This window comes from Bombyx mandarina, chromosome 05, assembly GCF_030267445.1.
Source record: "Bombyx mandarina strain Sakado chromosome 05, ASM3026744v2".
Lineage (NCBI taxonomy): Eukaryota > Metazoa > Arthropoda > Insecta > Lepidoptera > Bombycidae > Bombyx > Bombyx mandarina.
In genome coordinates this window covers 14,216,909-14,244,799 of record NC_143212.1, presented here as the reverse complement: position 1 = coordinate 14,244,799, position 27,891 = coordinate 14,216,909, and the positions used below count along the sequence as shown (strand labels likewise).

At 37.5% G+C, this 27,891-nt stretch overlaps 1 protein-coding gene across 15 annotated transcripts in view; it reads left to right on the top strand.

Moving 5' to 3' along the window:
- Positions 1 to 27,891, top strand: part of Khc-73 (Kinesin heavy chain 73) — a 147,722-nt gene that overhangs the window by 70,662 nt on the left and 49,169 nt on the right. For all 15 annotated transcript variants that reach the window (XM_089727450.1, XM_089727448.1, XM_089727446.1 and 12 more), the window contains exons 3-5: positions 1,367 to 1,530; positions 23,158 to 23,285; positions 23,850 to 23,999. In XM_089727450.1, the coding sequence (XP_089583576.1) occupies positions 1,367 to 1,530; positions 23,158 to 23,285; positions 23,850 to 23,999 (442 nt within the window). The remainder of the gene's footprint in view (positions 1 to 1,366; positions 1,531 to 23,157; positions 23,286 to 23,849; positions 24,000 to 27,891) is intronic.

Sequence of the window (27,891 nt, the reverse complement as noted above, 5' to 3'; positions counted from 1 at the left end):
TTTTTATTATACACATACATATATTTAATATACATCCATAACCCTGGAAAAGACATTTATATTTACCATACAAATATCTTCCCTTGGCGGGATTCGAACCCGCGACCCACTTGTGTAGTGACCATGTCACTTACCACTACACCAGACGGCCGTTGTTGTTATAGGCATGTTTTCGGGTAGTACGCATTATAAAATACCGACGTCTTTAAAACAAAAGCTACTATGCAACTTATTTTATCCACGATTACACCCCGACACTGGTAATGAGTGTTGATGTTAGTGTGTAGTGATGTTAGTGTAGTAGCTTCAGAAACGATGCTGTCCCCTTGCCAGATTAATTAAAAGTTATACGACGAGTTTAAACTAACGAACGTGTAACGGAATCGAAATTGCCTCTAAAATCCTTGAGCTTTATCGTAGCTCCGTGGATAAACTTGCACAAATTATTTCAAATATAATCAGAAACATTTAACAACGTCATATCCGAAGAATGTTTATATTATAGATATAGTGAGAAAAGATTTTCCTTCGTAATTTTTCGGAAAAGTTCGTAATTATCGTGCTCTCTCAAATAGCTTCAGTACAATGACATTATTAATTTTGACATTTGACACTAAACAATAAAGTTCTATAATAAAAAAATGACACTCATTTAATCATTGATTGACAGTTCGGGTGTCATCGTATTCCGATAAAGATCCGAGTTTTCCCGAAGGAAAATAATTTCTCGCTACATCTAGGTAGGTGGTAGGACCTCTTGTGAGTCCGCGCGGGTAGGTACCACCGCCCTACCTATTTCTGCCGTGAAGCAAGTAATGCGTTTCGGTATGAAGGGTGGGGCAGCCGTTGTAACTATACTGAGATCTTAGAACTTATATCTCAAGGTGGGTGGCGCATTTACGTTGTAGATGTCCATGGGCTCCAGTAACCACTTAACACCAGGTGGGCTGTGAGCTCGTCCACTCATCTAAGCAATAAAAAAAAAATCTATACTAAATTTGTTTGTTAATATTAAAAATGAAACCCGTGCAAATTAAAATGAAATTTTATCAGTTACTAGTGAAATGAGTCCACGCTTCGCTATGGCTACGCGATACTTTATTATAAAAATACACGCATTCCTTGAAACTACTTAGCTCTTCTCCTATTTAACATTAATTGTACTATGAAAAAATTCTTCACTTTAACAAAAACTATTTTCTTTTGTTTTCACAGTAGAGACGAGCGTACGGCCCACCTAATGGTAAATACTGGCTCATGAAGGTTCGAAATGCTTGGGACATAGCCAAGCGGCTGCTTAACGCATCCCAAAATTATCAGATTAAAGATACAAACAACCCTCTAATGCTAATTTTTTTTGTTTCAGAAAACAACCAAAAACCTTCGCGTTTGATCACTGTTTCTACTCGTTGGACCCGGCGTTACCGCACTTTGCTTCACAGAAAACAGTTTTCGAATGTCTTGGAAGAGACATTTTGGACAATGCATTCGATGGATACAATGCCTGTATCTTTGCTTATGGACAAACAGGTAAGTGATTGTATATTTTTCAATTTACTAGTGGAATGATTTTTGTCACACAGTCTTTAATCATTTTGTTGCGGTTGAACTCATGAAGTCTTCTAAACGAATTCGTTTTGAAATACCAGATAATAATATTCAGAACCAAGTTTAACGAAAAACAAATTTAACTTCGAAATCGACGAAAGTTTTCTATTATTATTGTTCGTTTTGCGAATAGAAAACCGAAACTTTGTAAGACGTGTATACGCTACGTGGATAAATAGTTTTTAAGAATGGTAATCTTACAGATAGATACCTCTCAAAAACAAAGAATTTATTCCCGTGTAAAACTTTACTGTTACTGTTCATTGTAGTAAAAAATATATAATACATTAATATCTATATATATAAAAATGAAACCCGTTTTCCGTTGTCACGACATAACATGAAAACGGCTTGACCGATTTGGCTAATTTTGGTCTTGAATTATTTGTGGAAGTCCAGAGAAGGTTTAAAAGGTATAAAAATATGAAAATTCTCGGAATTAAATAAAAATAACAATTTTGTTTTCCCTTTGACGTGTCCCCCGTCGGACGGATTCCTTTTGTTTGTTCTAAGTTTATTCTATATAAAAGTTTAGGTCTTTTATTTATCGATTGAGGCACTACGAAGTCTGCCGGGTCAGCTAGTTAAACATAAATAAATTAGAAAAATATATATGCGAAGGTGAAACAAATAATTTTTAAATATAATGTATTTTTGTGGGAATTTTAATTGAAAACGTTGAAATATCATGATGGTGAAAAAAATCATTTCACTTACTGAATTATTTTGGCGTAAGAACCTCTGGATGCTCGTTGCGTATAACCTATACGCTACACTATAAATTACGGAAGTGTGATGTATCCTCCCGATCCAATAGTTTTCTTGTTAGAGAACTTTTCACGAATTCACGAAGAGAAAGCAGCCGTGTAATGCTTTTTGCATTATTCAGTCTTCGCATTGAATATTGAATGAGCTCCTAACTCACGAGTTAGTACATTCAGTCGATCCCTCAACTTTCGCAGTCGTAAATTTTATTTATTTCTAACTGAATAAATGCCCTCTATTCTGCTGAATGTTTTTGTCTGTAGTTTTTTTTTTTTCGTTTGTTTTTTTTTATTAGTTTGTACCGAACATGATTTGTATTTAATTTAAAATTTCAGTATTTTTTTCTGAATAGTAAAGGAATCTTCTTAACGGCCATTTGTTTATAGGTAATTTAAGGGAATGAACTGCTGTTGTATTTTAAACTAGCGACCCGCCCTCGCTTCGCTTCGGAAACATTAAAACACACATGAAACCAAAAAAAATAAATAAAAAAGAGTAGCCTATGTTCATCAGGGACAATGTCGGCTTCTAATGGAAAAATAATTTTTCAAATCGGTCCAGTAGTTTCGGAGCCTATTCGAAACAAACAAACAAACAAATCTTTCCTCTTTATAATATTAGTATAGATGTACAATATGTGAGCAACAGTATCCATATTGATGGCAATACGGTAACCGTTATATGTGAATGCTAATTCATTTGTCCACCCATGCCCAAAAAGCAGGAAATGGAAAAATGTTTCGTAATATCTTCTCGGCTAATGGTCCATAGATGTTAAAACGTAAATATCACCGCTCACTTGGAAAAATGAGGTTTTCAAACTTACATTAGTCTTTTCCGAAATTTCATTTTTAACAATCACATTTGACTAGTATCAGCCAACTACGGTATCGATTTTTATTAGAATCTATAGTGATTATTTGTTCAATTTTAAATAAGGATAGTGCTGAAAGATTAAGCAAAAGGTTGATTCATAGCAGAAGACGTGCAACTGCTTTTCACCGCTGCGTTTTCATCGACAGCGCGTTCATGTCATCATTTTTGCCGCGTCCAATATTTGGGTTCGGTATGATATGAGTGTGGCCCAGCGCTACGACTTGTCCTCCTTCGAACGAGCTTTCAAAGGATTTTAGGCGGTAGGCGGTGCTGTGCCCCTGACGTTGTTTGAGTCCATAAGCGACGCTAATGACTTGTATTTAGGTGGTCCGTTCGCTTGTGTGACTTTTGTGGCACTAGAATTGCAAGACGGTGCTAACGATCACAATGCATGCTCGCATCATGTTCTAACACCACCACCATGCCACATATCACGAATAACACAATTAGTTTTTCCGCGATTAACTTATGACATGCTGTCCTTTCAACGCGGAATTCGTCTGTGAATACCTACACATAAAAATAATAGGCCTTACATATCAGGGCGCGGCCCGACCGTTTTCAAACATTTCTTTCCCGAAATGTTATTAAAAATTCTATCACGTGTACAGTGAGTGCTGAAGGGACATGTCGGACGAGTTCTACGTGTTGGCTCTGGGAGCAAGAATATGTTTTACGTGCATATTGAAAGTGTTCTTCTCAGATTGGAATACGAAACCTTTCTTTATGTATTATAATTTATTTTGACGTCAAGTTATGATAGTTTTTAAAACGTTATCTATCCATCTACGAAAGATCATTCGAACATCAACTGTTGACTACAGCTATTACGAAATAAATTCAGTGTGTTTAATTTTTTTTATCATTCTATCCTGATAAACATACAGAAATTGCAAGAAAATGACACACTGCTCAAAATATTATTTAGTTGCTATGTTTGATTTCGTAAAAACTTTAGCTACGTGAAGTTTATTTAATTTCTAAACTATGGTCGTTCTCACGATTTCATATTACGAACTTTGTTAAAACACTTTTAAAGTTAAATTGTTTAAGTATCATCGAGGATGCCTTGATTATTCTGAACACAGTACTTTAGTCTTTCAACGAATTTTTGTAGGCTCTCGTTCAGAAACAAAAATTCAATCATACAGTTCTAATCTACGCATAAGATATGCGTAATATGATTGTTCTATCTTGTAATATGATAGAAATGTGAATTCTTGTGTCTGATGTTTTGATTAGTTTATTTGTATTGAATATATCGCCGATTGTTCTTATAAGACAAACTCTCCTTTATTCTTTATCGATTACTTTAAAATTTTTGTTTTTTCACTATTAAGGCGGGATTTATTCTAAAGTACCAAAAATATATATTTTAAAATTAGATAAATTGCAATACACTACAAGCGATTGGTAAAATACATTTTTTTGGTCAGGAGGAAATGATTAGAATTCCGCCGGAAGGCGTTAGGGACTCTAAGAGGGACATGTATATCTCAGTTGAAACAATAAAACGCCCTATCACTCAACAAATCGTGTTCGAACCTCGGATGAGGCAGAACTTATCCGAAGCAGGTAACACTTAGGGTGTCAAGATTCGAACGAAATCCCTATCCTAGTCTCCGGATTAACGGTGAGAGATTGTTGCGAAGTAAAGGTTATTCTCTTTGAAACCACGCCAACTTCTGAAAGATGAAAACACTTGAAAAAATCAAATATCGCCGGCAACGAATAGTCGCTACACAGCGACAGGTCGATGCTGATTTGTGCGACGAGGGCTCAGTGCCTTCCCATCCCATGCGGTGTACACCTCGAGTGTGACCTCCACCGTGTCCCTGTCTGGTCTTATTTAGTAGAGTAATAAAGTAGACCCGAATAAAATAATTCAATAGATTGACTTTTTGAATTAGGACGATTATAAATAACTTGATGAACGATGTACGGTTTGCAAGTTATCTAGCCTGCTCTTTATAAATAAAACAAGTTAGTTCCGATTTTATTCCGTACTCACAAGTGTCTGACGTGTCGTGCGGGTTATGTACGATTGACTACAATAAGCGATGGACAACCGCATGCGCTACTCAAACTGTGTCTCTACAAACAAACTAATTATTGAAAAAATAATCCCCATAAAAAGTATTAACTAAAATGATTCTCATTCCTGAAATTTCGACGTGATATACTTTTACCTATACTGATACTAGAATAAATAAATAAAAAGAGTGCGTGTACTTATGTACGTGGAAGTTATACTTTATTTTTATTAAATTTATTTCTTTTTTTTTAAATATTAAATAATAAATATTTAACGTTAATAATTTAATAATATTTAGTATGAATTAGTTAAATAATAATTTTGTCATTTATATTCCTATAAAAAGAATGATAATAACTTTTTTTTACGAGTGTACATGCGCGAAAGTTCACCTGCGGCTATATTCAGACTCGCCAAGTTACGTCGGTCGTATTGTAATGAGCGATTTAGTGGGCAACTTCATTCTGTCAATTATGTGTCACGGTGCGCGCGCATCGTAAAATTTCACTCTCATAAATTTTTCATAACGCGCCTAAAGAAGTATAACTTAAAAAAATCGATTGCCATATGTGTGACGGAGCATCATTAGAGTACGGGTCAATTGTTTTAGTTGATTAATTTTCAATTATCAGGGCAACGATAGTGTGAAAGAGATAGTTTGGAATCTACGGTAAATTGTTAATATAATTAGCGATAGTCGCAGCGGAGCGTGACCGGTTTTCACCAGTTTCAAATATATTACCAACACTCGAAAATCTTTAATACTTTATTTATACGTTACAATGAAAATTGAGAAAATGAGTTCATCAAGTCATCAACATATTATGACTAAATTGCTTTAATTAGTCTTTTGTTCATAACCATCACTTATGTGACCCAGAAATTTTGGCGTAACAAACGGTGTCTTCATTACACGCTGTAGGTTCCATTAATTGTTTTATTACAAAGGCAAACAGGTTTAATGGAGAGACCGTATACAAAATTTAATATAAAATCGTAATTCAATTCGTATATAGTGCGAAGAGCGAATTCACGGTCTAGTGGATATGAAGTATTTACTGAATACTGAATAGATGTCACAAAGTAAATAAAATTACCATGAAATATCAGCGTGCGACATGATATTTTTAAATCCTCATATTGAACATGTTAATTATCTAAGATTGAGCTATAATAACGTGAAGTAGTTCACCGGAAGGCCATATTTAGGTATAAATTTTAAAGAATTAGGAATTTACTATACCGCTTTTGTACTTCCATTCTTCGTTGCCCCCATAAAAATTCATATTAATCTAAACTGACGAAGGCAAAATGAATCGTATAAATGTGTTAGATAGGTTTATTTCGTCTGAAACAAAACCCCCATAAGTCAATTTTGATTTTCGGAGGGTCATTGATTAATTTTATTTACCCAATTTGACCACAATCGCCGTCACACGAATATTTCCCTTTTCACGGTTCATCGGGTAAGACCCCGAATCAGACCCGAACTGTCCCGAATGTTATTTGATCGATCCTGTGGTTTTGGTCCGGTCCCTCAATGTGATTACTTACTTGTCTCTCACGATTTCCAGCTTTGAATGTTTTTTCCTTAGTCACTTGTATTGATTGATCGAATTAATATTCTGGGGACCTATCTTAATTAACGTTTCGATCTCATTTCTTTTTACTAACGATTGACACAGTATTAGTGTAGTGACTGCCAGTATTTACGTAAATATAAAAAAGATCTGGTCGGATTATACAATATTATTTACGCGAAGCTATTCTTCTATCGTGAAAGTTGATCGTGATTGTTTGTTAGGTAAATTATGATTTAGTAAAATATGCTCTGTTTGACTTCGAATGCAATGGACGTTCGATATTTAGATTTGGATGCTTCATAGGTCTTTGTTGCTATGGAAAAATTATCATATTTATGGTCATTCAACTGCAATACTACTACGTCAAATAATTGTAGACATTAGAAGCATGGGGGTCAGATGTCCATAATTAATATAAACTTTTTAAATTGTACATTCCTTATTGTAATATGTTCTAATGTATTGTAAAAATGCTATCAATTTCAGGATAACATAAAATAATAATTTAAATTAAAGCTACAGACGAGATGGTTAGAGAAAAAGAAAACTATGAATAAATTTATTTAAGGTTGTATGTACACATAAAATTTTATTGTTCTAATGTCGAGATTTGGTGAGCTGTGTTTTTATATGCCATTGTTGCAACACAATAGTAGTATACTCCAGTCTATGTATTCTCTGCATTCATCTTTGTGCAACATAAATTTTATAAACTTCATACATTTTAAAATTTCCATAACAAATAACATTGGTTTGCCCATACAGAACTCGCCACTGAATCAATAGCAATGGAAAACATAGTCATTATGAAGAACCAATAAATTATTTTGAGGAAAGGCAAATGTTCTTACGACCAACTTAACAACCGTGTCGCGCTGCTGAAGCTTAGGCTATTGCCATGGATATAATATTATATTAGTCGAAGTCACGAGTTCGTTCTAATACCACTTCGATAAAGCGGCACGACACGAGAACCCTCTCATCGTGGTCGCCGGTAACTATATTCCCGATCCTGCGGACAGAATGGAAAGCAGTCGACGTCGCCCCAAACACGTCATTTCGGATCCTCCCGATCCACTAACGGTGCTTCTAGGTATCTCAAGCACCGGTCATCGTTCTCGCCGAACCCGTCGCTTGCTACGAAGGGCTCGTTGGGTAAATTAACCCTCAGACACAGCCCACTGAGTTTCTCGCCGGATCTTCTCAGGGGGTCGCGTTTCCGATCCGGTAGTAGATTCTGCGAAGCACGACTCTTGTTAGGGTTCGTGTTAGCAACGTCATCAGGTTTGTGCCCCGTGAGCTCAACTACTAGTTAAGGCGACGCTGATATAGCCTCTCAAGGCTATCAGCTTAGGTAGGGAAAGAAAGGTTCTAATATCATCTTCTTTAGATATTGATAACGATTAAAATGCTTGTGACTGAATATTTAAATGAAATAGTATACTCATTAGTTTTATCAATGCCTGTGTGTATGTTTAAAATCTCACTCAAGAGGGATCCTGGGAAGCAACACATTATAGCAGAACTCTCTTTATAGGTATTATGAGTTCTGGTAATCATTTGAAACCTTAAGTAAAAATAATTGGCTAACTGTCTTAATGTTCTATATTAACGTTGATGTCACGTAAAAAAATGATAGTAGTATCGAATAATGACATCAACGAGTTAGCCATTTTGTCTCTCCGTAGCTAGTAAATTACGAACGCAACACGAGGCACTCTCTTAATGAACCTATCGCTTGGTTAATTTATGTCGTAATTTAATTAAGTAATTGCTTACATGAGCGTTTACTGAAAACTCAAAGTACTAACATTATTGCTTACTTCGAAATATGTATTTTAACGAGAAATAAATTTGAGCAATTTACTATTTGGATAAAATGTATTGCGTATATTATTATGTTATGTGATTCGATTCGGAAATATCTTAAATGCGGGCATAGACCGTTGTTTAATTGGTCTGAAATTCATAGTACATAATTTGCGTGAAGTGTGGACACTGAGTGAGAAATCAATGCTAACAATGTATTTTCATTGTTAATGTCAAGGACAGTTGTGTTGTAATCCTTAGCTCGTCGTCTGCCTGAGTACAACATAAATGCGCATGAAAACAATATCAAAATGAGGTCAACAAAAACAAATAAATAAAAATTGAACTTCATTAATAATTGAATAAATTTTCATCAATATGCCAGAGAAGTTCGTAACGCTTCGATTCCAGGGCTTAATTACAAGAAAAGGGAAAACTGGCTTTTATCTACAAAATAATGGATTTTGAAAACGAATTACAAGTGTTTTCTTGGTAATTCTTGGTAGGCTCGGGAGCGGTGTCTGCCGGGAAATTGATTTTAAACGTTGACGTCGAGGTCTGTGGCTTTAAAAGCGTGACGTCGTTCAAGTTAGAAACTCAGAGCGTTTTTTTATTTCTAGGATACTCTTCTAGTACTTATCACCGTCCTGACCATTTCTGATGTGACACAATCATGCTCATCAATTATTACTGGTGGTAGGACCTCTTTCCGCGCGGGTAGGTACCACCACCCTGCCTATTTCTGCCGTGAAGCAGTAATGTGTTTCGGTTTGAAGGGTGGGGCAGCCGTTGTAACTATACTTGAGACCTTAGAACTTATATCTCAAGGTGGGAGGCGCATTTACGTTGTAGATGTCCAGTAACCACTTAACACCAGGCGTGAGGCTGTGAGCTCGTCCACGCATAAAAGCAGTAAAAAAAAAATTCGGTGTAAAGGATACGGCTTAGAAAAAGATTAGCAGACAGTAGCTTAGTTGTCAAACTCATTCAACAGAAATTTACAGTAAATTCGTAAGTCGTAAGATTGGCGAAGGTATATACGTTGCTGTTTTTATGGGCCTTGTTAACCTTCTAACATCAGGTGAACCACTGAGCTTGTTTACTCCTAAGTTGAAGAAGAAATATAAACCTATAGACATAAAACAGAAGTTGCCGTTGCTAAAATATGGCAGCCTAATAGGAACTAACTAATTAAATAATGTATTCGGTAGATCACATCTGGTTCATATTGCTGATGTCCATGAGTATCGGTAACTACTTATACACCATCGAAATAAGGAAGCCTGACCCATGCTTCCACCTTATTAGGAATAATATGGCCTGGTAAGCATGGGGAATTATTGTTTAAATTAGAAATGCCCTTACTTTGGAAAAAAAAATGTAAAATGAAAAAAATAAGCAAACAATAAATAAATATGAAAAATAATTAAAACAAAAATCTTTTATAAGAGCTCTGACAACGTCAGGGGAAAAAGGGACAATTATAAAAAAAATATATATATACACCATCAGATGGACCAGATATGCCTGTGATTTTTAAGACAAAACGAAGCCCAAGCTTAGAGCAATAGCATTAGCTAGAGTTCTTGATTTGAACCCCTTTTACCTAGCCGAATTAAACGCTTGGGAATTAATGCCATCATTTTCCTTTTAAATTGCATTTCGTTCCGGAATAAAGCCGTATTACGTTGAAGTTTCCTGAATTTATTATCTTATCAAATAGTAATTTCAGCAGCGTCAATTCCTAATTACATATCTATCTTCTCCAAGTGTTCACAGTACTATTTTTTTTGTTGGAAATGTCGCATTTAAATCGGATTCAAGCATTTCGTTGGCAATGCATTAAAAGATATGTACTTCTTGTACATATATTTTATATTTATTTTTTTATATATTGCCTAGGTGGGCGGACGAGCTCGCAGCCTACCTGGTGTTAAGTAGTTACCGGACCCATAGACATCTAGAACGTAAATGCCGCCACCCTCCTTGAGATATAAGTTCTAAGATCTCAGTATAGTTACAACGACTGCCCCACCCTTCAAACCGAATTTTTATGTTTACCATTAAATGTTTTGTGTGATTAATTGCATGCGCGTCTCATCCTATATACCTAAATTTTAATTAAAATTATTGATTATCTTACATAATTATTATATGTACATGATAATTTAGATCGACTATTATCTTTTGTTTGATAGATATGTATAGGAACTTACTGCAAACAACAACCATTTCATTTTAATACAACACAGCTAGATGTGCAAGTTTAATATGTGTGAGAAATAGTGCAGGCGCTTCCTGACACTCTCAAGCCTCCATTTGTGAACATTTTACGCTCCACTGATACTGTCGTGATACTGAAGTATTACACATACAAATTGTATTTCTGTTCTACACTATATTTACGTTCAATTCAAAAGGATAATAATTAAAACTGCTTTTAAGGTTAATTCTCGCGGTTTCATTATATCATTCACTTGTTTTGAATTACAGTTTTCATGCGGTGTTATTCTACGTAACACTACAAAACAAATAGTAAATGGGTTCAAAAAACCCGATGAGAATATGGTATTTAAACTGTTTTGTCTTGGCCTCTTTATGTATAGATGATAGGAAAACAACATCCTTTTGAACATTTAAGATTCGTATCGTAATTACAATCTCTTGTTACGTCAATTATAAATGTCACACACTCGTCAAAAATCGGAAAACGATGCCTTTTTTAAATACGCTCTTATTAGCTTCAGACGTATGTATGTTAGTATGTAACGAAATCTTTGAACATGATTTTGACCCCCTTCAAAACGTCGGATTAACTCAAAATTTCGTATACTTTTTAAGGACAATTCAATATTAAAAACGCAATATCACGCTGCGTTAAAATAAAATCATTTTAACTTGCACTATTCTTAATTCAAATTTATTAAAATTTATTTTCTATTTTTTAGTTAGATTTTCTATAAAAGCTATTTTTTTTGTTTTTTTAAGTTATTATTTTTTTTATACATAAATTCGCAGTCAGTGTATTATACTCGTGCAGCACGGTCTTAAACCAGTAAACTAGTTTTTTTTTTTTTTTTTTTCCTACCTATGCTGATAGCCTTGAGAGGCTATTTCAGCGTACCCTAGCTTGTGTAGGTGAGCTCGCGGGGCTCAAACCGGAGAATTGCTAACACCGCCCTAGCAAGAGCAGTGCTTCGCAGAATCTACCACCGGATCGGAAGCGCGACCCACTGAGAAGATCCGGCGAGAAACTCAGTGGGCTGTGTCTGTGGGTTAATTCGCTCGTCGAGCCTTTCGTCGCAAGCGACGGGTTCGGCGAGGACGGTGACCGGTGCTTGTATTGCCTAAAAGCACCGTTAATGGATCAGGAGGATCCGTGATGACGTGCTTTGGGCGACGTCGACGGTTTACCAAACGGTCTACAGGATCGGGTATGTAGTTTCCGGCGGCCACGACAAGAGGGTTCTCATGTCGTGCCGCCTTCTCAAAGTGGCGCAGCGATGCCGACTGTAGATACTTACTGACGGGGTCGAGCTCCAGGTCATCGTGGAGGTCCACGTTCCTCTGGAACCATGGTGCTCCGACGGCTATCCTGCAGAATCGGGATTGTATAACCTGAAAGGGTTTCAAGTTGGTGCGGGCCGCGTGAGCGAACACTACGCTTGCATACGTCATGACGGGGCGTATGCAAGTTTTGTAGAGGGTTACCTTGTTACGGAGGGACAGTTTGCTTCGTCTACAAAGCATTGGGTAGAGTCATCCTAGTATAAACGCGGCGCGATCGCGTACCGTTTTTACGTGGGGACGGAATGTCATCCCTCTGTCGAGGGTGACGCCTAGGTATTTGACCTTCGAGGCCCACGGTATGGGCTGGTCAAAGAGAGTGATGGGGCTAACGGCGGAGGTGTTTACGCGCCTATTGGGGAGTGGGGTGCTCGAAGTGGTATTCGGAGGGCGACCCCTTTTGAATAGCACCGCTGTGCTTTTCGTGGGGTTGATGTCTATTCGCCACTTCCGGAACCACTGTCCCATGGTGGTTACTGCGATCTGGAGTCGCCGATGAAGCAACGACATCTTCCTACACGAGTAGTAGATAGCCGTGTCATCGGCGAAGAGCGCTAGATGGGTCTCCGGAGACCGGGGTATATCGTTGATATACAAGCTAAATAGTAACGGGGAGAGTGCGGAGCCTTGCGGGACTCCGGCTGTCAGATGACGGGGACGAGAACGAGTTCCCTCTACTCGATATCGAAACGAACGGTTCGACAAGAAGTCTCGTATGATGAGCACGAGTCTGTCTGGCACTCCCATGTTGTACAGTTTGTAGATCAAACCGTTGTGCCAGACTTTGTCGAACGCCTTCGCTACATCGAAGAAGAGGGCGCCGGTCGGGATTTGTTTACGCCTATTTAGCCCTATTAAGATGTGCTCCGTGAGGCGGTGCACTTGTTGTACGCACGAGTGTTTGGCGCGGAATCCAAACTGCTCGTCTATTAGAATTTTATTCGCGGTAACGAAGTCCCAGAGGCGTTTCCGAAGGAGCCGTTCGTAAATTTTGCCTATCGCTGGGAGGAGACTAATCGGACGGTAACTAGCGGTTTCATTATTCGGTTTGCCCGGCTTGTGTATACCGATAACGTCCGCTTCTTTCCATACCGCCGGAAAGATGCAGTGCGTCATAGCGGCATTTAAGATGGTAGCCAACATTGTTATCAGTTGGACTGGTAAGATTTTAACGCACGGTTGCGGATGCCGTCGGAGCCGGGTGCCTTCTTAGGTTGAAGGTTATCTATTACTTCTCTAACTTCGTCAGAGGTAATGGGGGGTAACGCGTCCGAGGGCGGCAGGGAAGCTCTGCGCTCGACCTCCCTGTCGACTGCCTCGGAGTGTTCGGGGTCCGCGTATTGAGTGCTGGTGGTGCACTGCTCTTGCAGTGCATCGGCCAGCAACTCTGCCTTGTCATCGTCATCGAAAGCCGGTGGTTGGCCTGAAGGGCGTACGAGAGGAGGCATAGTAGCGGTAGTTTCGGACTTGAGAGTCCTTGCTAGTCGCCAGTATGCTTGATGAGAGGGCGCGAGTCCTTCTAAGTAACTATCCCAATTCTCATTTCGGGCGTCGCTTAGGCGAGATTTTACATCCCGCTGTAGACGACGCATCCGAATCCGGTTTGAGTGCGTGGGAAGTTGATCGTAGGCCCGGATTGCCGCGTTTCTAACTCTTAGGAGGTTCCTAAGTTCGGGGGACAGTCTGATGCGGTGAAAGCTATCCTCCACATCGACTTCTTTTGAGGATCTTATGATCGCGGAAGAGATGTGATCCGTGATGATGTTTATGGATTCGACTGTGTCCTCGGGGGATGGAGTTGAATCCGGGCCGCAGGGGAGGATTGGTGGAGCGGCATCGGCTAAGCATTTGCCCAGCTTCTTCCAGTCCACCATGGTCCTCGTAGCTGTGACTGGGTTGTGGGGGCGACCGAGCTGCATAACGACAGGTCGGTGGTCTGAGTCGAGCTCTGACATTGCTTCGATGGAACGCAAGCGCAGAGTTACGTTCCTCAGCAGTGCCAGGTCTATAGTGCTCGGACGGAGCGCGATGTTATACGGATAACATGTTGGAGTTGGGGGACCGACCACTTCGAAGGTAAGGTCGTCTATAAACGCGTCGAGACGCCTACCGTTTATGTTTGAACTGTGGCAGTTCCACCTAGTGTGGTGGCAATTTAAATCGCCTGCCAGGATGACGGAGTCTCCCATGCCGAACAGTGACTCGATGTCACTGCTCAGAAGGGGTTTGTCCGGGGGGAGATAAACGGATGCGATGACGATCGGCTGGTGTCCCGTCAGCGAGATGCGGCACACTGACGCCTCGATATGTGAGAGCGAGGGAGTATCGAGAGGGACAACGTGCAGGGCCCGCCTATAGTAAATGGCAGTCCCGCCTTTGGAGGCGGTGAGTCTGTCATTCCTAACCATGACGTAATTCGCGACTTTCGGGTCACGACGCGAGGGCTTCAGGCAGGTCTCCTGCACTAGCAGAATATCTACAAGATTGTCGCGGAGGAATTCGTAAATTTGATCGCGTTGCCGCGCGAGTCCGTTAGCATTGTAGAATGCTAACGTAAGGGAATATGGTTTCTCTCTAGCGTTTTGCGCCATTGATTACCAGTGATTTTAGAAAGTACGGGCCACGGACTCGTAAACGTCCATGTATTCGAACGCGGCCGCGAGCCGTTGTTCGGGGTTTACCGCCCTTCGCATCGCGTCTGCGAACGATTGCAGACGGTCGAAGTTGACCGCGGTGACGAAGTCGCGCACGAGCGTGAAGTCGTTGACGGCTGAGGGTTGCGGGGGACGGTACGCGGGCGCGGGGGGAGGTGCGAGCAGAGGCTGCGGCGCGGGACGTGTCGCGAGCGGAGGCTGGGGTGCGGTTTGTGTTCCCGACTTCGTATACGGCAGCGGTTTATTCCACGCCGAGACGGTGGGAACCGCAGCCGGTACGAAGGCGGGTTTCGGTGCTGAAGGCACCGAAGTCTTTGGGCTGACGGTACGGGGGGCTGGGTGGGTCGGACGTTTACGCGGAGCCCTAGGACATCCACGGTAATTCGCGGGGTGCCCTTGCTTAAGGCATAGGACACAGCTTGGAGGTTCGGTCGCGGTTTCCCTAACTCGCGAGCAATCTAACGTGGCGTGATCGCCGAGGCACTTCACGCAGCGGGGGCGCGCGTGGCAATTCCGAGCCGAGTGGCCATAGAGTTGGCATCTGTGGCACTGTCCGGGAGTGCCACGTCTATGGAGTAAACTAGTCGGGCTCGGTGTCGCATATCAAAACTATGAATAATTAATATTCAAAACTATTCGCTAACCGGACCGGACCACAGTCGATGCGAGACTTGGAAAATGCGGGTAGTATTTGCTTAATGAAATTTCAACTAGTATTATTATAGAATTTATAGGTTTGTATTATTTGGGGAATTGGTCCCTGTTTGATCCAAGGAAATTGAAGTTCAGCTCGCAGTTTGCAGCAGCTGAGACTGATTTTGATTTTTGTTTTCATAACTGAATATAGTTACAAAATATATTAAATGTCTAAATATGAAGAAAATAAATTGTAGTAATATTTTATTTATCTCGCATTGTATCATCGTTTTTATTATGCATATTTATTAGTAAATGTCAATCCTGATTAAGTTAAAATATGTTTGAGACTAGACTTGTTTTTTTATATAATACAGTCATCAAAACAGCATGAAATATAATATAAATTTAAGACGTTTGTTCATTAAACATTTTTACAAAGGAGGATGAAAAGCTGTTTATTTTAATTAAACTTTAATTTTAAAAGCGACTTCTTCTAGCGGAACTCGTATATATAAACTGCGACGATGCCTCTGGGCGACATTGGCAAAGATGGAGATGAACACGATAATGCACTTCGGTAAAGTCTCGGCCAAGCCTCAAAAGACGCGTTAAGACTACATTTAAATAAAAATATTCATGAATTCGTGACCTTAGCTGATAGAATCCGCGACCACCAATGTTTTAATGATATACTTTACGTATCATTTTCAGTGAAAATGTAGAAGACGGCTTAGAAATTTTGTAATCGAAATGTGAAAGTTACTTAAATCAATATGTACCATATAATAAATAGATTGCCATTTACCCAGGATGCAGTAGATGCTGGAGGTCTACCGAAACAAGTAATAGTAAATGAGATCCAAAAAATATATTCTATTACAGGTAATATTAGTAATAAGATTCTAGTGTTTATTTAACAATGAAATACGAGGGTCTTATAAACGTGAAATATTTGTGGGGACAGTGAGGGTCTCAGCAATTGGCGCTCAGTGTCTATGTGGACCCGAATAAGTCCGATTACTGTAGAAATCGCTAGGTTCTACATCCTAAGGTGAATAAATATTCTCACAGATACTTATTCGATAACTATTTAAGATTTTATGACATGAAAAATCATACGTTACTTATTTTTATGTTCAAAGATACATCGGAACAGAAACAGATTTGAAATTTGATTTTGCTTTAGAATTCTCATTCAAACTTCACTTCATTTGAGAACGTTATCTTATACCTTTAAACGAGCAATTCTTGTTTATTAATATATATGTATATAATCTGAATCTCGGAAACGGCTCCAACGATTTTCATAAAATTTAGTATACAGGGGATTTCGGGGTCGATAAATCGATCTAGCTACGATTTATTTTCAGAAAATGTTGTTTTATTCGTGTTTTCAATAATCAACTCTTCCCGACATCTATTGGCGAATAATAATACTATTTTTCTTAATTGAGGGCAACTAACCAAGAAGGCGTTATCAAAAAAAAAAACGAGCAAAGCTCGGTCATCGTCTAGTATCTATTTAAGCAAAATGTTGTTGTGTTAGTACAATTAATGACTACACAATTTTTGAAATATAATTGAAAGGAATTAAGAATCGGATGCTTTCGAACCTTGTGTGCCGTGTTTTATTTACAATGTCAAAGCACTACGCTCTGCCCGCAGGCCGCTAACCCAGAAACGTCACTTCGCTCTTTGTGAAAGGCCCCATCTGTTTTCCGAGCACACTTTTGTGTATAAAAAATAGGTATAGATACATATAATTCATTGTGCTGTAATCAATATCATGACACTGTAGATCATTTGTTGCGATTTCCTTTGAATGCTCACTGGACCTCACGTTCTTTGTGTTTTATTGTTATTAATTTCGACTTTGGTTTTTGGTTTATTGTTATTAACGTTCGTATCAGAGTCGGTTCTTGAAAATTATAATATTTTGCTTCAACCGTTATATTTAAAAAGTAGACCAAAACCTGAATCTTTTTTGTCTATTATGCAATAAAAGAAACTGTTTTTGGAAAGCCGAGAAATTCATTCTTTTTTTTTTGTTATAGCTTAGATGTGTGGACGAGCTCACAGCCCACCTGGTGTTAAGTGGTTACTGGAGCCCATAGACATCTACAACGTAAATGCGCCACACACCTTGAGATATAGTTCTAAGGTCTCAGTATAGTCACAACGGCTGCCCCACCCTTCAAACCGAAACGCATTACTGCTTCACGGCAGAAATAGGCGGGGCGGTGGTACCTACCCATGCGGACTCACAAGAGGTCCTACCACCAGTAATTACGCAAATTATAATTTTGCGGGTTTGATTTTTATTGCACGATTCACCGTGGAAGTCAATCGTGAACATTTGTTGAGTACGTATTCTTAGAAAAATTTTTACCCACCAGCGAGATTCGAACACCAGTGCATCGCTCGATACGAATGCACCGGACGTCTTATCCTTTAGGCCACGACGACTTCATTCGTTTATAGCTGAGCAGAGAGCAGTAGGGCAAGTTGGACCAAAGAAGAACTGCTACAGTCACGACAATCTAGTGTTTCGGAAATTATCATTATTAACTCCTCAAAGCACAGCGGCAAAGCAGTGCTCGCCTTAGACGGAAGTCCGAGGGAAATCGAGTGCTTATCATATTATGTACCATTGATGTTCCAAAACCATACATTTGTTCCCTTGTAGGCAGCAGCAGAGCATGCGCCCTACCTGATGGTGAATGATTACCGTCGTTCATAAACGTCATAAAAGCTGGGAGCACCTCCAAGCCGCTCTCTATCGCTAAGATACTACCTGCCTACTCTCAGAAGTGAATGATTTATTACGGAATGCTGCCTCCCATGCCTGCCATCCACCTATTTGTATTTATTGAGATACGATTTCAAAGTCTCCATGGCATTGTATGACGTCTTGTCTGCCCTTCAAACGTTAGTTTCCTGGCAGAAATAAGCCAAACATTCGTGCTTTTTGGCGTGAATTCACAACATATATGGTCTACGATCAGTAAAATAATATTTTTTAAGTTCAACACATGTCCAACGCGGAGAATTTGGATGTGTGTGAATTTATACACAAAAGAAACTTTTATTGTTACTGGAACTTTAACTGGAAACATATTGTGGAAAACCCTACTCGTTGAATTTTTCTGGAATAGCCGTCATTTTATTTTATAACCTCATTATTGGGAGTATTTCTTTCATAAAATGCTGTTATAAAAGTTTGATATAAAATATTCGTGTATCTTCGGGCTAAATTTTCCCGTTATTGGGTGATTCACATAAGTATCGACTTGAATCGAATTGAGGAGTTGCCGACTAGTGAAATGCGATTGTGGGATACAAAAAGTAATGTATAGTCGCCGAACTAGGAAATAAAAATAATTTCTTTTCTTATAGATTATTGATATGGTTGAGTAGTTTTAAGCAACTGCTGATATGTACAACTTGGATTCGTGCCATGTGTAATATTATGTAATAAGGTAGAATTAATAATTAATTAACGTGGTTGCAATTAAATTGTTTTATCAAAAACATATGTTTTTCTTGGATATATTCTACAGCTATTTTTAAAGGTTTCGTGAAGTATCAGTCTCGGTTCTCACAAAAAATAAAGACCTGATTCCGTAAGATCATACCAAAACTTGACTACTTTGAAGAAATCAGACCATTACTTATTGGGGGTTTACTTATTACTCCTATCGAGTACCAAGCGGGAAGCAAATTGTCGCGGGTTGACTTTTTAATGGCAAAAGGATTCTCTGATTGCCCACTATCGAGATATAGATTCACGAGTTCGCCTAACTTTTATGGAGCCATTATGCAAATGTTTTTCCTGTTGACATTTGGATGCAGAGTTGCTTTGTAGATAATAAACACTGCTTTACGATAACTCCGATATTTATGAGCAATGGCTTTACAGTTAAAATGCTGTTCTCATTTGTTACTATAAACTCAAAGTAGTCCAGTTCATTGATTGTTCAAAGTCTAATGAAGGCAAGTAAAATTTCAAATTTTAATTATTTTAAAATTCTTCTTTGTACGTAACTTTTCAAACACATTTTCATTAGATATGTTCTTTTTTTAAATTGTCTTTGACTTTGAGTGCTGTATAGAATAGATTAAATTTTCAGTTGAGATCTACGGCGTAGCAATGCCTCGAGCATTGCATGGTTCAAAGAGCCAGAAATATTTTTCTGCAGTTGTGTACATAGTAGTACCCTTGAATTTTACTGTTTCTCAAAGAAATATTTTTACATTTTTCATTCTTGAAACAATCTGCTTGTAAATTTTCTTCTTCTAATAAACATTGCTGGCTTTGGCCGTGGGCGAAAAAATTCGAGGAAGCAATTTCTCCTAATGAGAGCCTACGTAGCAGCAAAGCTAACAAAGTACGTAGTGCGGCCTGGAACAAAGAAACCTAGTGCACACCGCGTCCGGGTGACCTAAAACTGCAGGTGCCAGCTTTGTGCCAGTTACTGGAACGCAAAGCTTACGTAGAGCCGTAGCAATGAATTACGTAAATCTGTTATTTTACACCGATTTTGTAAAAGTCAAGAACCAACTACAAACTAGGCTTCAAATTCCACAATAGTATCTAAGGAACTAAGAAACGTGACCGTGATTGTATATTGGCCGACAATTAGGGAGATTTAAACAATTTACGTAACATAGTTTGAAGTGAAGAAACACAATAAAATATGTATGAAAGAAAAACACTGCCAACGTCCTTTTCCTCACTTATTAAACTCATCAGTAGTAGGTATATAAAAACAGTACTGAATTGAAACAGTGATTCTTTTGTTTCATTGAAATTCTCAAAGAAAATTCAATACAAAGAGATAAAAGTATCTTGGAATGTATGAAAAAAAGCTTTGATTTCGGTCGACCAAAGATAAAGTAATATTTGCATAAATTGAAAGATATTTGTTCGTAGTGAGAATTTTTGACATTTACAAATACTGTTCCTCCAAGCCTGTCAAGGTTTTGCCTGTCTTTTGTCTGTCAATTTACAAGGCACGTTATAACCAGACACCCTTTAATTAACGAGCCGAAGGCAAAAGTCAACAAATACTTTTTTAATTTTGATTTTAAGTTTTTAAATGATAAAAAAATGTTTACTAAAGTTTGATTTTAGTTTCGTCAGTTTTATTAAAACACTAGCAGTACCCGTCCGCTTCGCTGGGCATTTAAAATTAACATTATTATTTCTCACCCCCACAAAGATTCTCATCATTAACGCCCCCGCAACTGGTGTAGGGAGTCCAACACTCATATAAATATTAGCCTATCCATTAAGTACATGTATTTTCTACATGGATACCAAGTTTCAAGTCAATCGGAAGCATGGTTCAGTAGTTATAACGGAACATCCGTAAAAACCGCTGTAGATTTATATATTAAGTATAGATAATAACAAACGAGCACTCAGGTCGTTAAGTGATGTTCGCTCGGTACTATGTAGTTTGCGTTAATTGCTGAAGACGCTCGTTAAATTAATTTGATCGAAGCTTGCGAACGCCACGTATCCTGGAAATATTCTGAATACTCGAGTGCCATCAACTCGAAGGATGCTTGTTTCTAACGTTTCGCGATATTTCGCTTCACATAATTTCATGTTCATTAATTAATAGTTAGAATAAAGTTTAGCTAAGATTGTACAGTTCGTTGCCTAATGCGTAAAGCCACCCGATCTGTTCGAGTGAAATGATTTCGGGATTAAAAATCTGAGGCAGATGTCTTTTTTCCATGAAGGAATTTTCCGACGTTGTCTAAAAGAAAATCGGCAAAATTTATAAAGCATAACTTATGGAAAACGAAACAAAACGAATACTGGTATACAAACACAAATAATTCACAAATATTGCCCACGTTAAATTGATTGAATTGCATTTGATACATTTTGTAGCCGTTGTCATTTATCAGAAACCGTTCTCCCTCTGCCAATTCGCAGAGTGCCTCTCCAACTGATGACTGTCTTGACTATGAAGCCTACGCGCCATGAGCGAAATTGGATAGCTGCCAACAACCCCAGATCATCTTTCATTAACGCAATAAATAGTCACGTTTTCAGTATTATAAAATATAAAAAACGAAAAAAAATTCAAAACAACAGCGCAGTTGACTAATTATTATTGTATGTAACTACAAAAAGTAAGTAGTAATACTTGCCAAAATCTATAAGAATATTACGAACCCATCTATGTTTCACATTCCAAGGCCCCAAAGATGAATTACGATTTCTTTATATTTTGTGGATTCTGGAAATACTCATAGAGTCGTAACTCATAGATCTCAATGGAGATAGTTACAGAACAAATTACACCTACATTAAATCATATCAAAAACACTGAAATTTATCAGGAACTGACTTCTTTAGTGCTGTGGTACCTGAATCTTCTATGTTAAGCTTCATGGATCCAGATCCAGCAAAACAGTTTTCAAATAAATAGTTTTAAAGAACTTCTAATGGTGCTAAATTTAAATGCAACTTCGTAACTCTTGCGTCGTATCGTTGAAAATTGTTTGGTATATTTTTTTCTGGCTACAAAATAGAATAGAATAGATACGTAAGATAGATAGATTATTTTAAACATTCTATACGAGTCAGCGTCTGGTGGTTTCGTTTTGACATCAGTCTATTTGACTATAAATTGTTCTGTTTCTACTCTTGTTGCTTCAATATATTTTTCTACATTGGATATTGAATTTTCCGATTCGGAAAGTACGCCCGCTTTGGTGATTTGTTACAACGTACGAACAAAAGGCACTTTACCGACGCGAAAAATTGTGCGGGATCTTACTATTGTATTTCCTTGCTCCAATCATAATTTCGTAGTCATATTTTTTTCCCCGAGAATTTTACACGTTTCAGTGCTTGTACTCGTCTTGCGTGTCAGTTGTTTGCTTTTTTTGTTTTATTTTGTTTTATAATGATAACAATTACTGTTGTTTCCTTTCTCTAGGAAACTAGTTTCGTTTTCAGAAAAAAAAAATGTAAAACAAATAAGATATCCTTAGCTATCCTTGACTAGTATATGGTTCTTTAGAAATTTAATGTTAGCGATATGCTATAAGAAACTTTGTTTAACCTAGAAGCAATGACTTTTAGTATAAAGCTACACTGTCAAAAAGTACACAAGCCATAAATTATGAGCGTAAATCGTTTTTCTTCTGTAATGTTATTTTAATATAGAAAAAAAAAAGTCTTCATTGATTTTATTTTATAAACCATTATAATACAATCAGACGTTTTACCGCGGTACTCCGTCCTATTTATTGTTTACAGGTATTTGTTATCAAAAGATATTCGCAACTCATATATGTATATATACGGGCGGTCTTAGGCTTTATAAAGTTTTGGTTTCTTATAGTTAATTTGTGGTTTCGCCTTATAATTATAAGGAGGTGCTTTATAACGCAAATTCGCAAACGCTACATCCAAATCAGAATTGTGGACATTGATGAAAAAATAAGTAAATTCCATTTATTGTTCTATCAGTTCGTTTATACGAATGTTCGATATCTTTGATGCTTTAAATGATCTGTTAAATCGTTTTATTTAATGTAGGTATGAAGCTATAAATGTCATTTTATAGAAATTCAAATATCGTTTTTGTTTTAGGTTCAGGAAAATCTTACACTATGATGGGCTCCCCGGGGGCTGACGAAGGCGGCATTATTCCTCGGCTTTGCGACGCCCTCTTTGAGAGGATAGCTGTACAACAGACACCGCCCACTCTCACGTACAAGGTAAAAACAAAAAGTTTCACACGTATGTAAACAAAGTCCCTGGTAGTCCTATAGAAAATCAATACGTTATACACAGGCGGAAAACCGTGTTCCGCCTAATTTGGTCGTGTGAAAACATCTATTCAAACGCAGGGAAACAAAAGACAAATTATTTCTTTTTCATCATACCATTATATTTTGGTAGTAATTTGCCACATCTTGGAATCTAGATCACGAACAAATTTTCCAACAATTAGGTTAGGAGGGCGGAGAAAGCCCGGGCTCCTGAGGCTTTTAAGAGCTTATCCTTTCTCATTGGTGGGCGAGAAACTAAATTATAAATGATTATAGAGGAATGACCTTTCGCAGTTAGATCACGTGTAGTTTTAGCAGAACAAAAAGATCTTTGTATTTTCTTCAATATTTTCTATTGTTAGTTGAAATTATTAGTAAGAAAAATAATATAGAGATAATTTTTTAAGTGATTTGAATATTTGTAAATTTCTAAAATGATGTAAACGCTTGTGATGTAACGCAGTAATCAATCCTTTGGTTTTTGCAATAAAGTTACTTTTCCCTTAACAGGTGGAAGTATCATACATGGAGATATACAACGAGCGGGTACACGATCTCCTGGATCCGGAGACCACGCGGAGGTCGCTACGAGTACGAGAGCATGCTGTCCTCGGTCCATACGTTGACGGGCTCTCGTTGTTGGCCGTTTCCTCGTTTAAGGTATGCGGTTTAATAACTTCAATCTATATATTAATACGTGAAGCAAAAACTTTGTATCCCTTTTTACGAAAATTGCGCAGACGGAGGAGTATGAAATTTTCCACACTTATAGAGAATATAGAGAAGTGCATAATACTACCATGTATTTGACACACACACATTTATACTCTTTGTTAATTGTCAAAATTTTGTTATTGCTTAAAGTCTAGTCAAATTGAGAATAGGTTAGTATTGTTTATCTTTAATATTACGAGCATTTGTCTATAGTGTAGTCTTGGCAAAATCTGTAACAATAGGACCATAATAATGTTGAAACTTATAAATTCAATTAATTATAGTCGAATTTCGACAACTGCCGGACCACTAGTAAAAATAATTTGACAATCATTTCAAAATAAATACGTCGTGGTTCACCATACAGGAGCATTGTAATACTAAGCGTATCCGTAGCTTTTAATATTTATTCTCGTTTCTACAATTGTCAAAAGTATACAAGAAATTTAAAATATTGACATAAAGAGGAATTAATTAAAATGATATGCGATAGTTTGAAACAAACGGGAAAAAAACACACAACAATTATAACTATCATGTTAAGTTAATACTAAAGTCATCGACGAGGTTATTATCTTGACTAAAGTAATAGTGTGCTAAATCTACTCAATCTGAAGTAGACGTAAAAGGTAGGAACTTAAACCTCATTTTGCTATAAAGTGTCCCATTGCGATATAATGTTACGACACTACTTTTCACTTTGAAGTGTACAAGATGGGTCGTTCGCGGGCTTACCTGCCTTAAGTCTTCAGTAATAGCATATGAGAAGTCTAGCAGTGTTTCATAAAGGAACCTTTTATGTATGCCCGTTGAATATTCAGAACTTGCATCTTTATCAAAATAGTAGAGTTTGCTTGATGATCGAATACATATGATATAACATTTTTGTTTATCTTTTTGAATAACAGAAAAATCTTGCTCGCCGACCATTGGAATTCAAAATTAGTGGAGAAATTATTTAAACTTCTAGGTGAATACTCTTATGAACTAAGGAATAATTAATACTATAATATTCTAAATGAATATTTTCGGCATGATTTTGGAACCGTCTTCCAGACCATGCTAACAGAGCTTTTATGTCCTCATAAAAAATCTAATCGTAAATACGGACAGCCTATCAACCGAAACAAAATTAAGAAAGAATTAGGGAAATTATAAACTTTTTAATTTTATGCTAGGCATTGTGCCCATGCTGTTGAATATTGACATACAGGTACCTGGACTGGTACACATGCGTCATAATTTTTCCGATTTAAATGATTTTTTGACACTTATTATAAGTAAATTATATTATCTATTAAATCTTTTGATTTTAATAAACAATATTAGTCAACTAACTAACTAAAGAATATTCATGGCTAATTACTAAATATAAGGTTTTTCGATTTCTTGCAGGCCGTTAAGTGTTAGAATTTCCTTATTTAGTTCTCGTACAATTCTGTTCCTTGTCCTTTTTGTTTCAATTCTTTTTTTTCTAGATTTCCTGAATGAAATTGGGGTCGGATTTTATTTGCCTTAATTACAATCTGTCACTAATGACTTGATTTTTTTCAAGTCTAAAATTTGGTCTCTAGTCTCGGAAGGTTCTGTTCTTATGAGAAATAGCTGGGTTTTTTTAATTATTTTTATGGGTGGCCAAGCTCACGACCCACCTCGTGTGAAATGGTCACTGAAGTCCACCTACCCATTTTGAAATGGGTCTAAGTCGCAGTGTAGAGCGGCTGCCCCGCCCCTCAGATCGAAACGTATTGTTGCTTCACGGTAGATAATAGGCAGAGTTGTCGTACTTACCCGTGTGGGCTCACAAGACGCCCCACTACCTGCTTCTGTTATTTGTCACCAAATTACTTCTGTTACCAACGAAAAAAATCAAATACTATAACGAGCCATATTTATTATTACACGATATCACATGCGTTGTAATTGGAGTTTTCCTTGACATAAAAAATGTTACAATTATTAAATAGTTGATTCAAAATTTAATTTAATTCATTATTACTACATCCTTACTTCATGCATTGTTTTATCATTGGGTGCTTCGTTTCGTGTTTCGAAGTTCACGAAGTTGACGTTAAGAGTCTTAAGTTCTCTTAAGTTTTTGGAACACGTTTATAAAAATAGCATTGTAAATGTTTAGAAGTTTAGAAACATAATCACAGACTTGGAGTGGGTTGTTTTGTTTCAACAGCTTCATTAGCGACTTAGGAGCGCTTTCGGAGCTTAACGGTCGCTCGTTACTTTTGTCGATATTCGCTCCGTGTGCTCGTTCAGTTCGACAATTTGCATTACGTAATATTTACAGTAAAAATGGCTGTTTTTAAATTCATAATAGAGTTCTTTTGAAAAAAGTTTGTAATTAGAATGTATGAAAGGAACTTTGTTTTTTTTTTACGCAGGCAATTTACGTATTTTAGGATATACCTTATCTTGTGTGTGTTTTTAAGTTCGAAGTGTTTAACAGAAAAAAAAAACAATATCAAGCATATTTTTCAGTGAACTGGTACATTTTCGTCGTATGTCATTAACGTTATTTGCCTGGTTTTCGGCTGTTGAAGCTTTGTGAAGTCAAGGGAGGCAACCAATCAATCATTCCGCTCAATAAACTACATTTGTCGAAGTCCAATGTACTGTGATATTCATTATTGATATATCACAATATTTTCTGAGTAAATTTATTGGTTATTTATTTATTGAACACTAATTAAACACTTTTTTGCTGTTTCGGTGTGTTTTGATTATTGCTTCAAAAAATATTAGTTTTTATAGCAAAGAAATACCTGTATGTTCACGTATAACTACCATAGTAAAGAATAATGTCGTCTAATAAAAATATCACGCCAATAAAATGTACCATCATTATGCCTATCTACAACTCAAAACAATCCTATGTTCTGGTTTGTCGAACTGCGGTCGCCATGCTGATTATACCATATATATAGAGCACTGGAGAAAGCTGCTACGCATTCCTTGGACAGCTATGAGAACCAATGTCTCCATCCTCGAAGAGCTGAAGGTCACCAAGCGCCTGTTGACTACGTGTCAGGAAAGGATCCGGAGTTTCTTTGGGCACATAATGCGATCCCCATTGCACAGCCTGGAGAAACTCATCATTCTCGGACAAATGGAGGGGAAGCGCGCTAGAGGAAGAGCGCCAGCTAGATGGGTGGACCAACTCAATGAGGTGACTGGAGGCCAGATACAGGGAGCGGTACATATGGCGCAGAACCGGACCGAGTGGAGAAGATTGACATACAGTTTCGATCCTCAGCATTGAGGGAATGACCAGAAGAAGATAGAGCAGTAGTAAAAATAATGGACAATGGTTCTGAGAGACTTTAGTTTTATTGTATTATAGGTATATTTAGGAACTTATCAGCGCGTCAAACAAAGAATATCGCTCCAGTCGTTTAGGAATTCAATGACAATATTGGTATAAAAATGAGTTTCACGATCAATCTATCTAACCAATAAATATATATATTGCGGTGAAGGTCGGTGTGGAATATCCAGAAGTATCGGATTAGCTATCATTATTTATATTGATTTCTTAAAATAATTGAAAACTGATATTCAATTGGGTTTTGTCATTGTTCAGATAAATTCAATTTTCCTGACGGCCCTTCGATATCCGAAGCTACTTCGTTTGAAGAACAATAAAACAAATACAAGGGATTATTTAATTCGATACCATTGTGATCTGATTCGTGCGTAACGTTTGTTTTTCATTTTTGAATAAAAGCGAAAATGGGCGACTTAAATTAATATTAATATATTGCCTTTTCATTTCATGTTCTTTTTTAATTTGTTTCAATTTAAATACTTTCTTTTGGTTGACTTT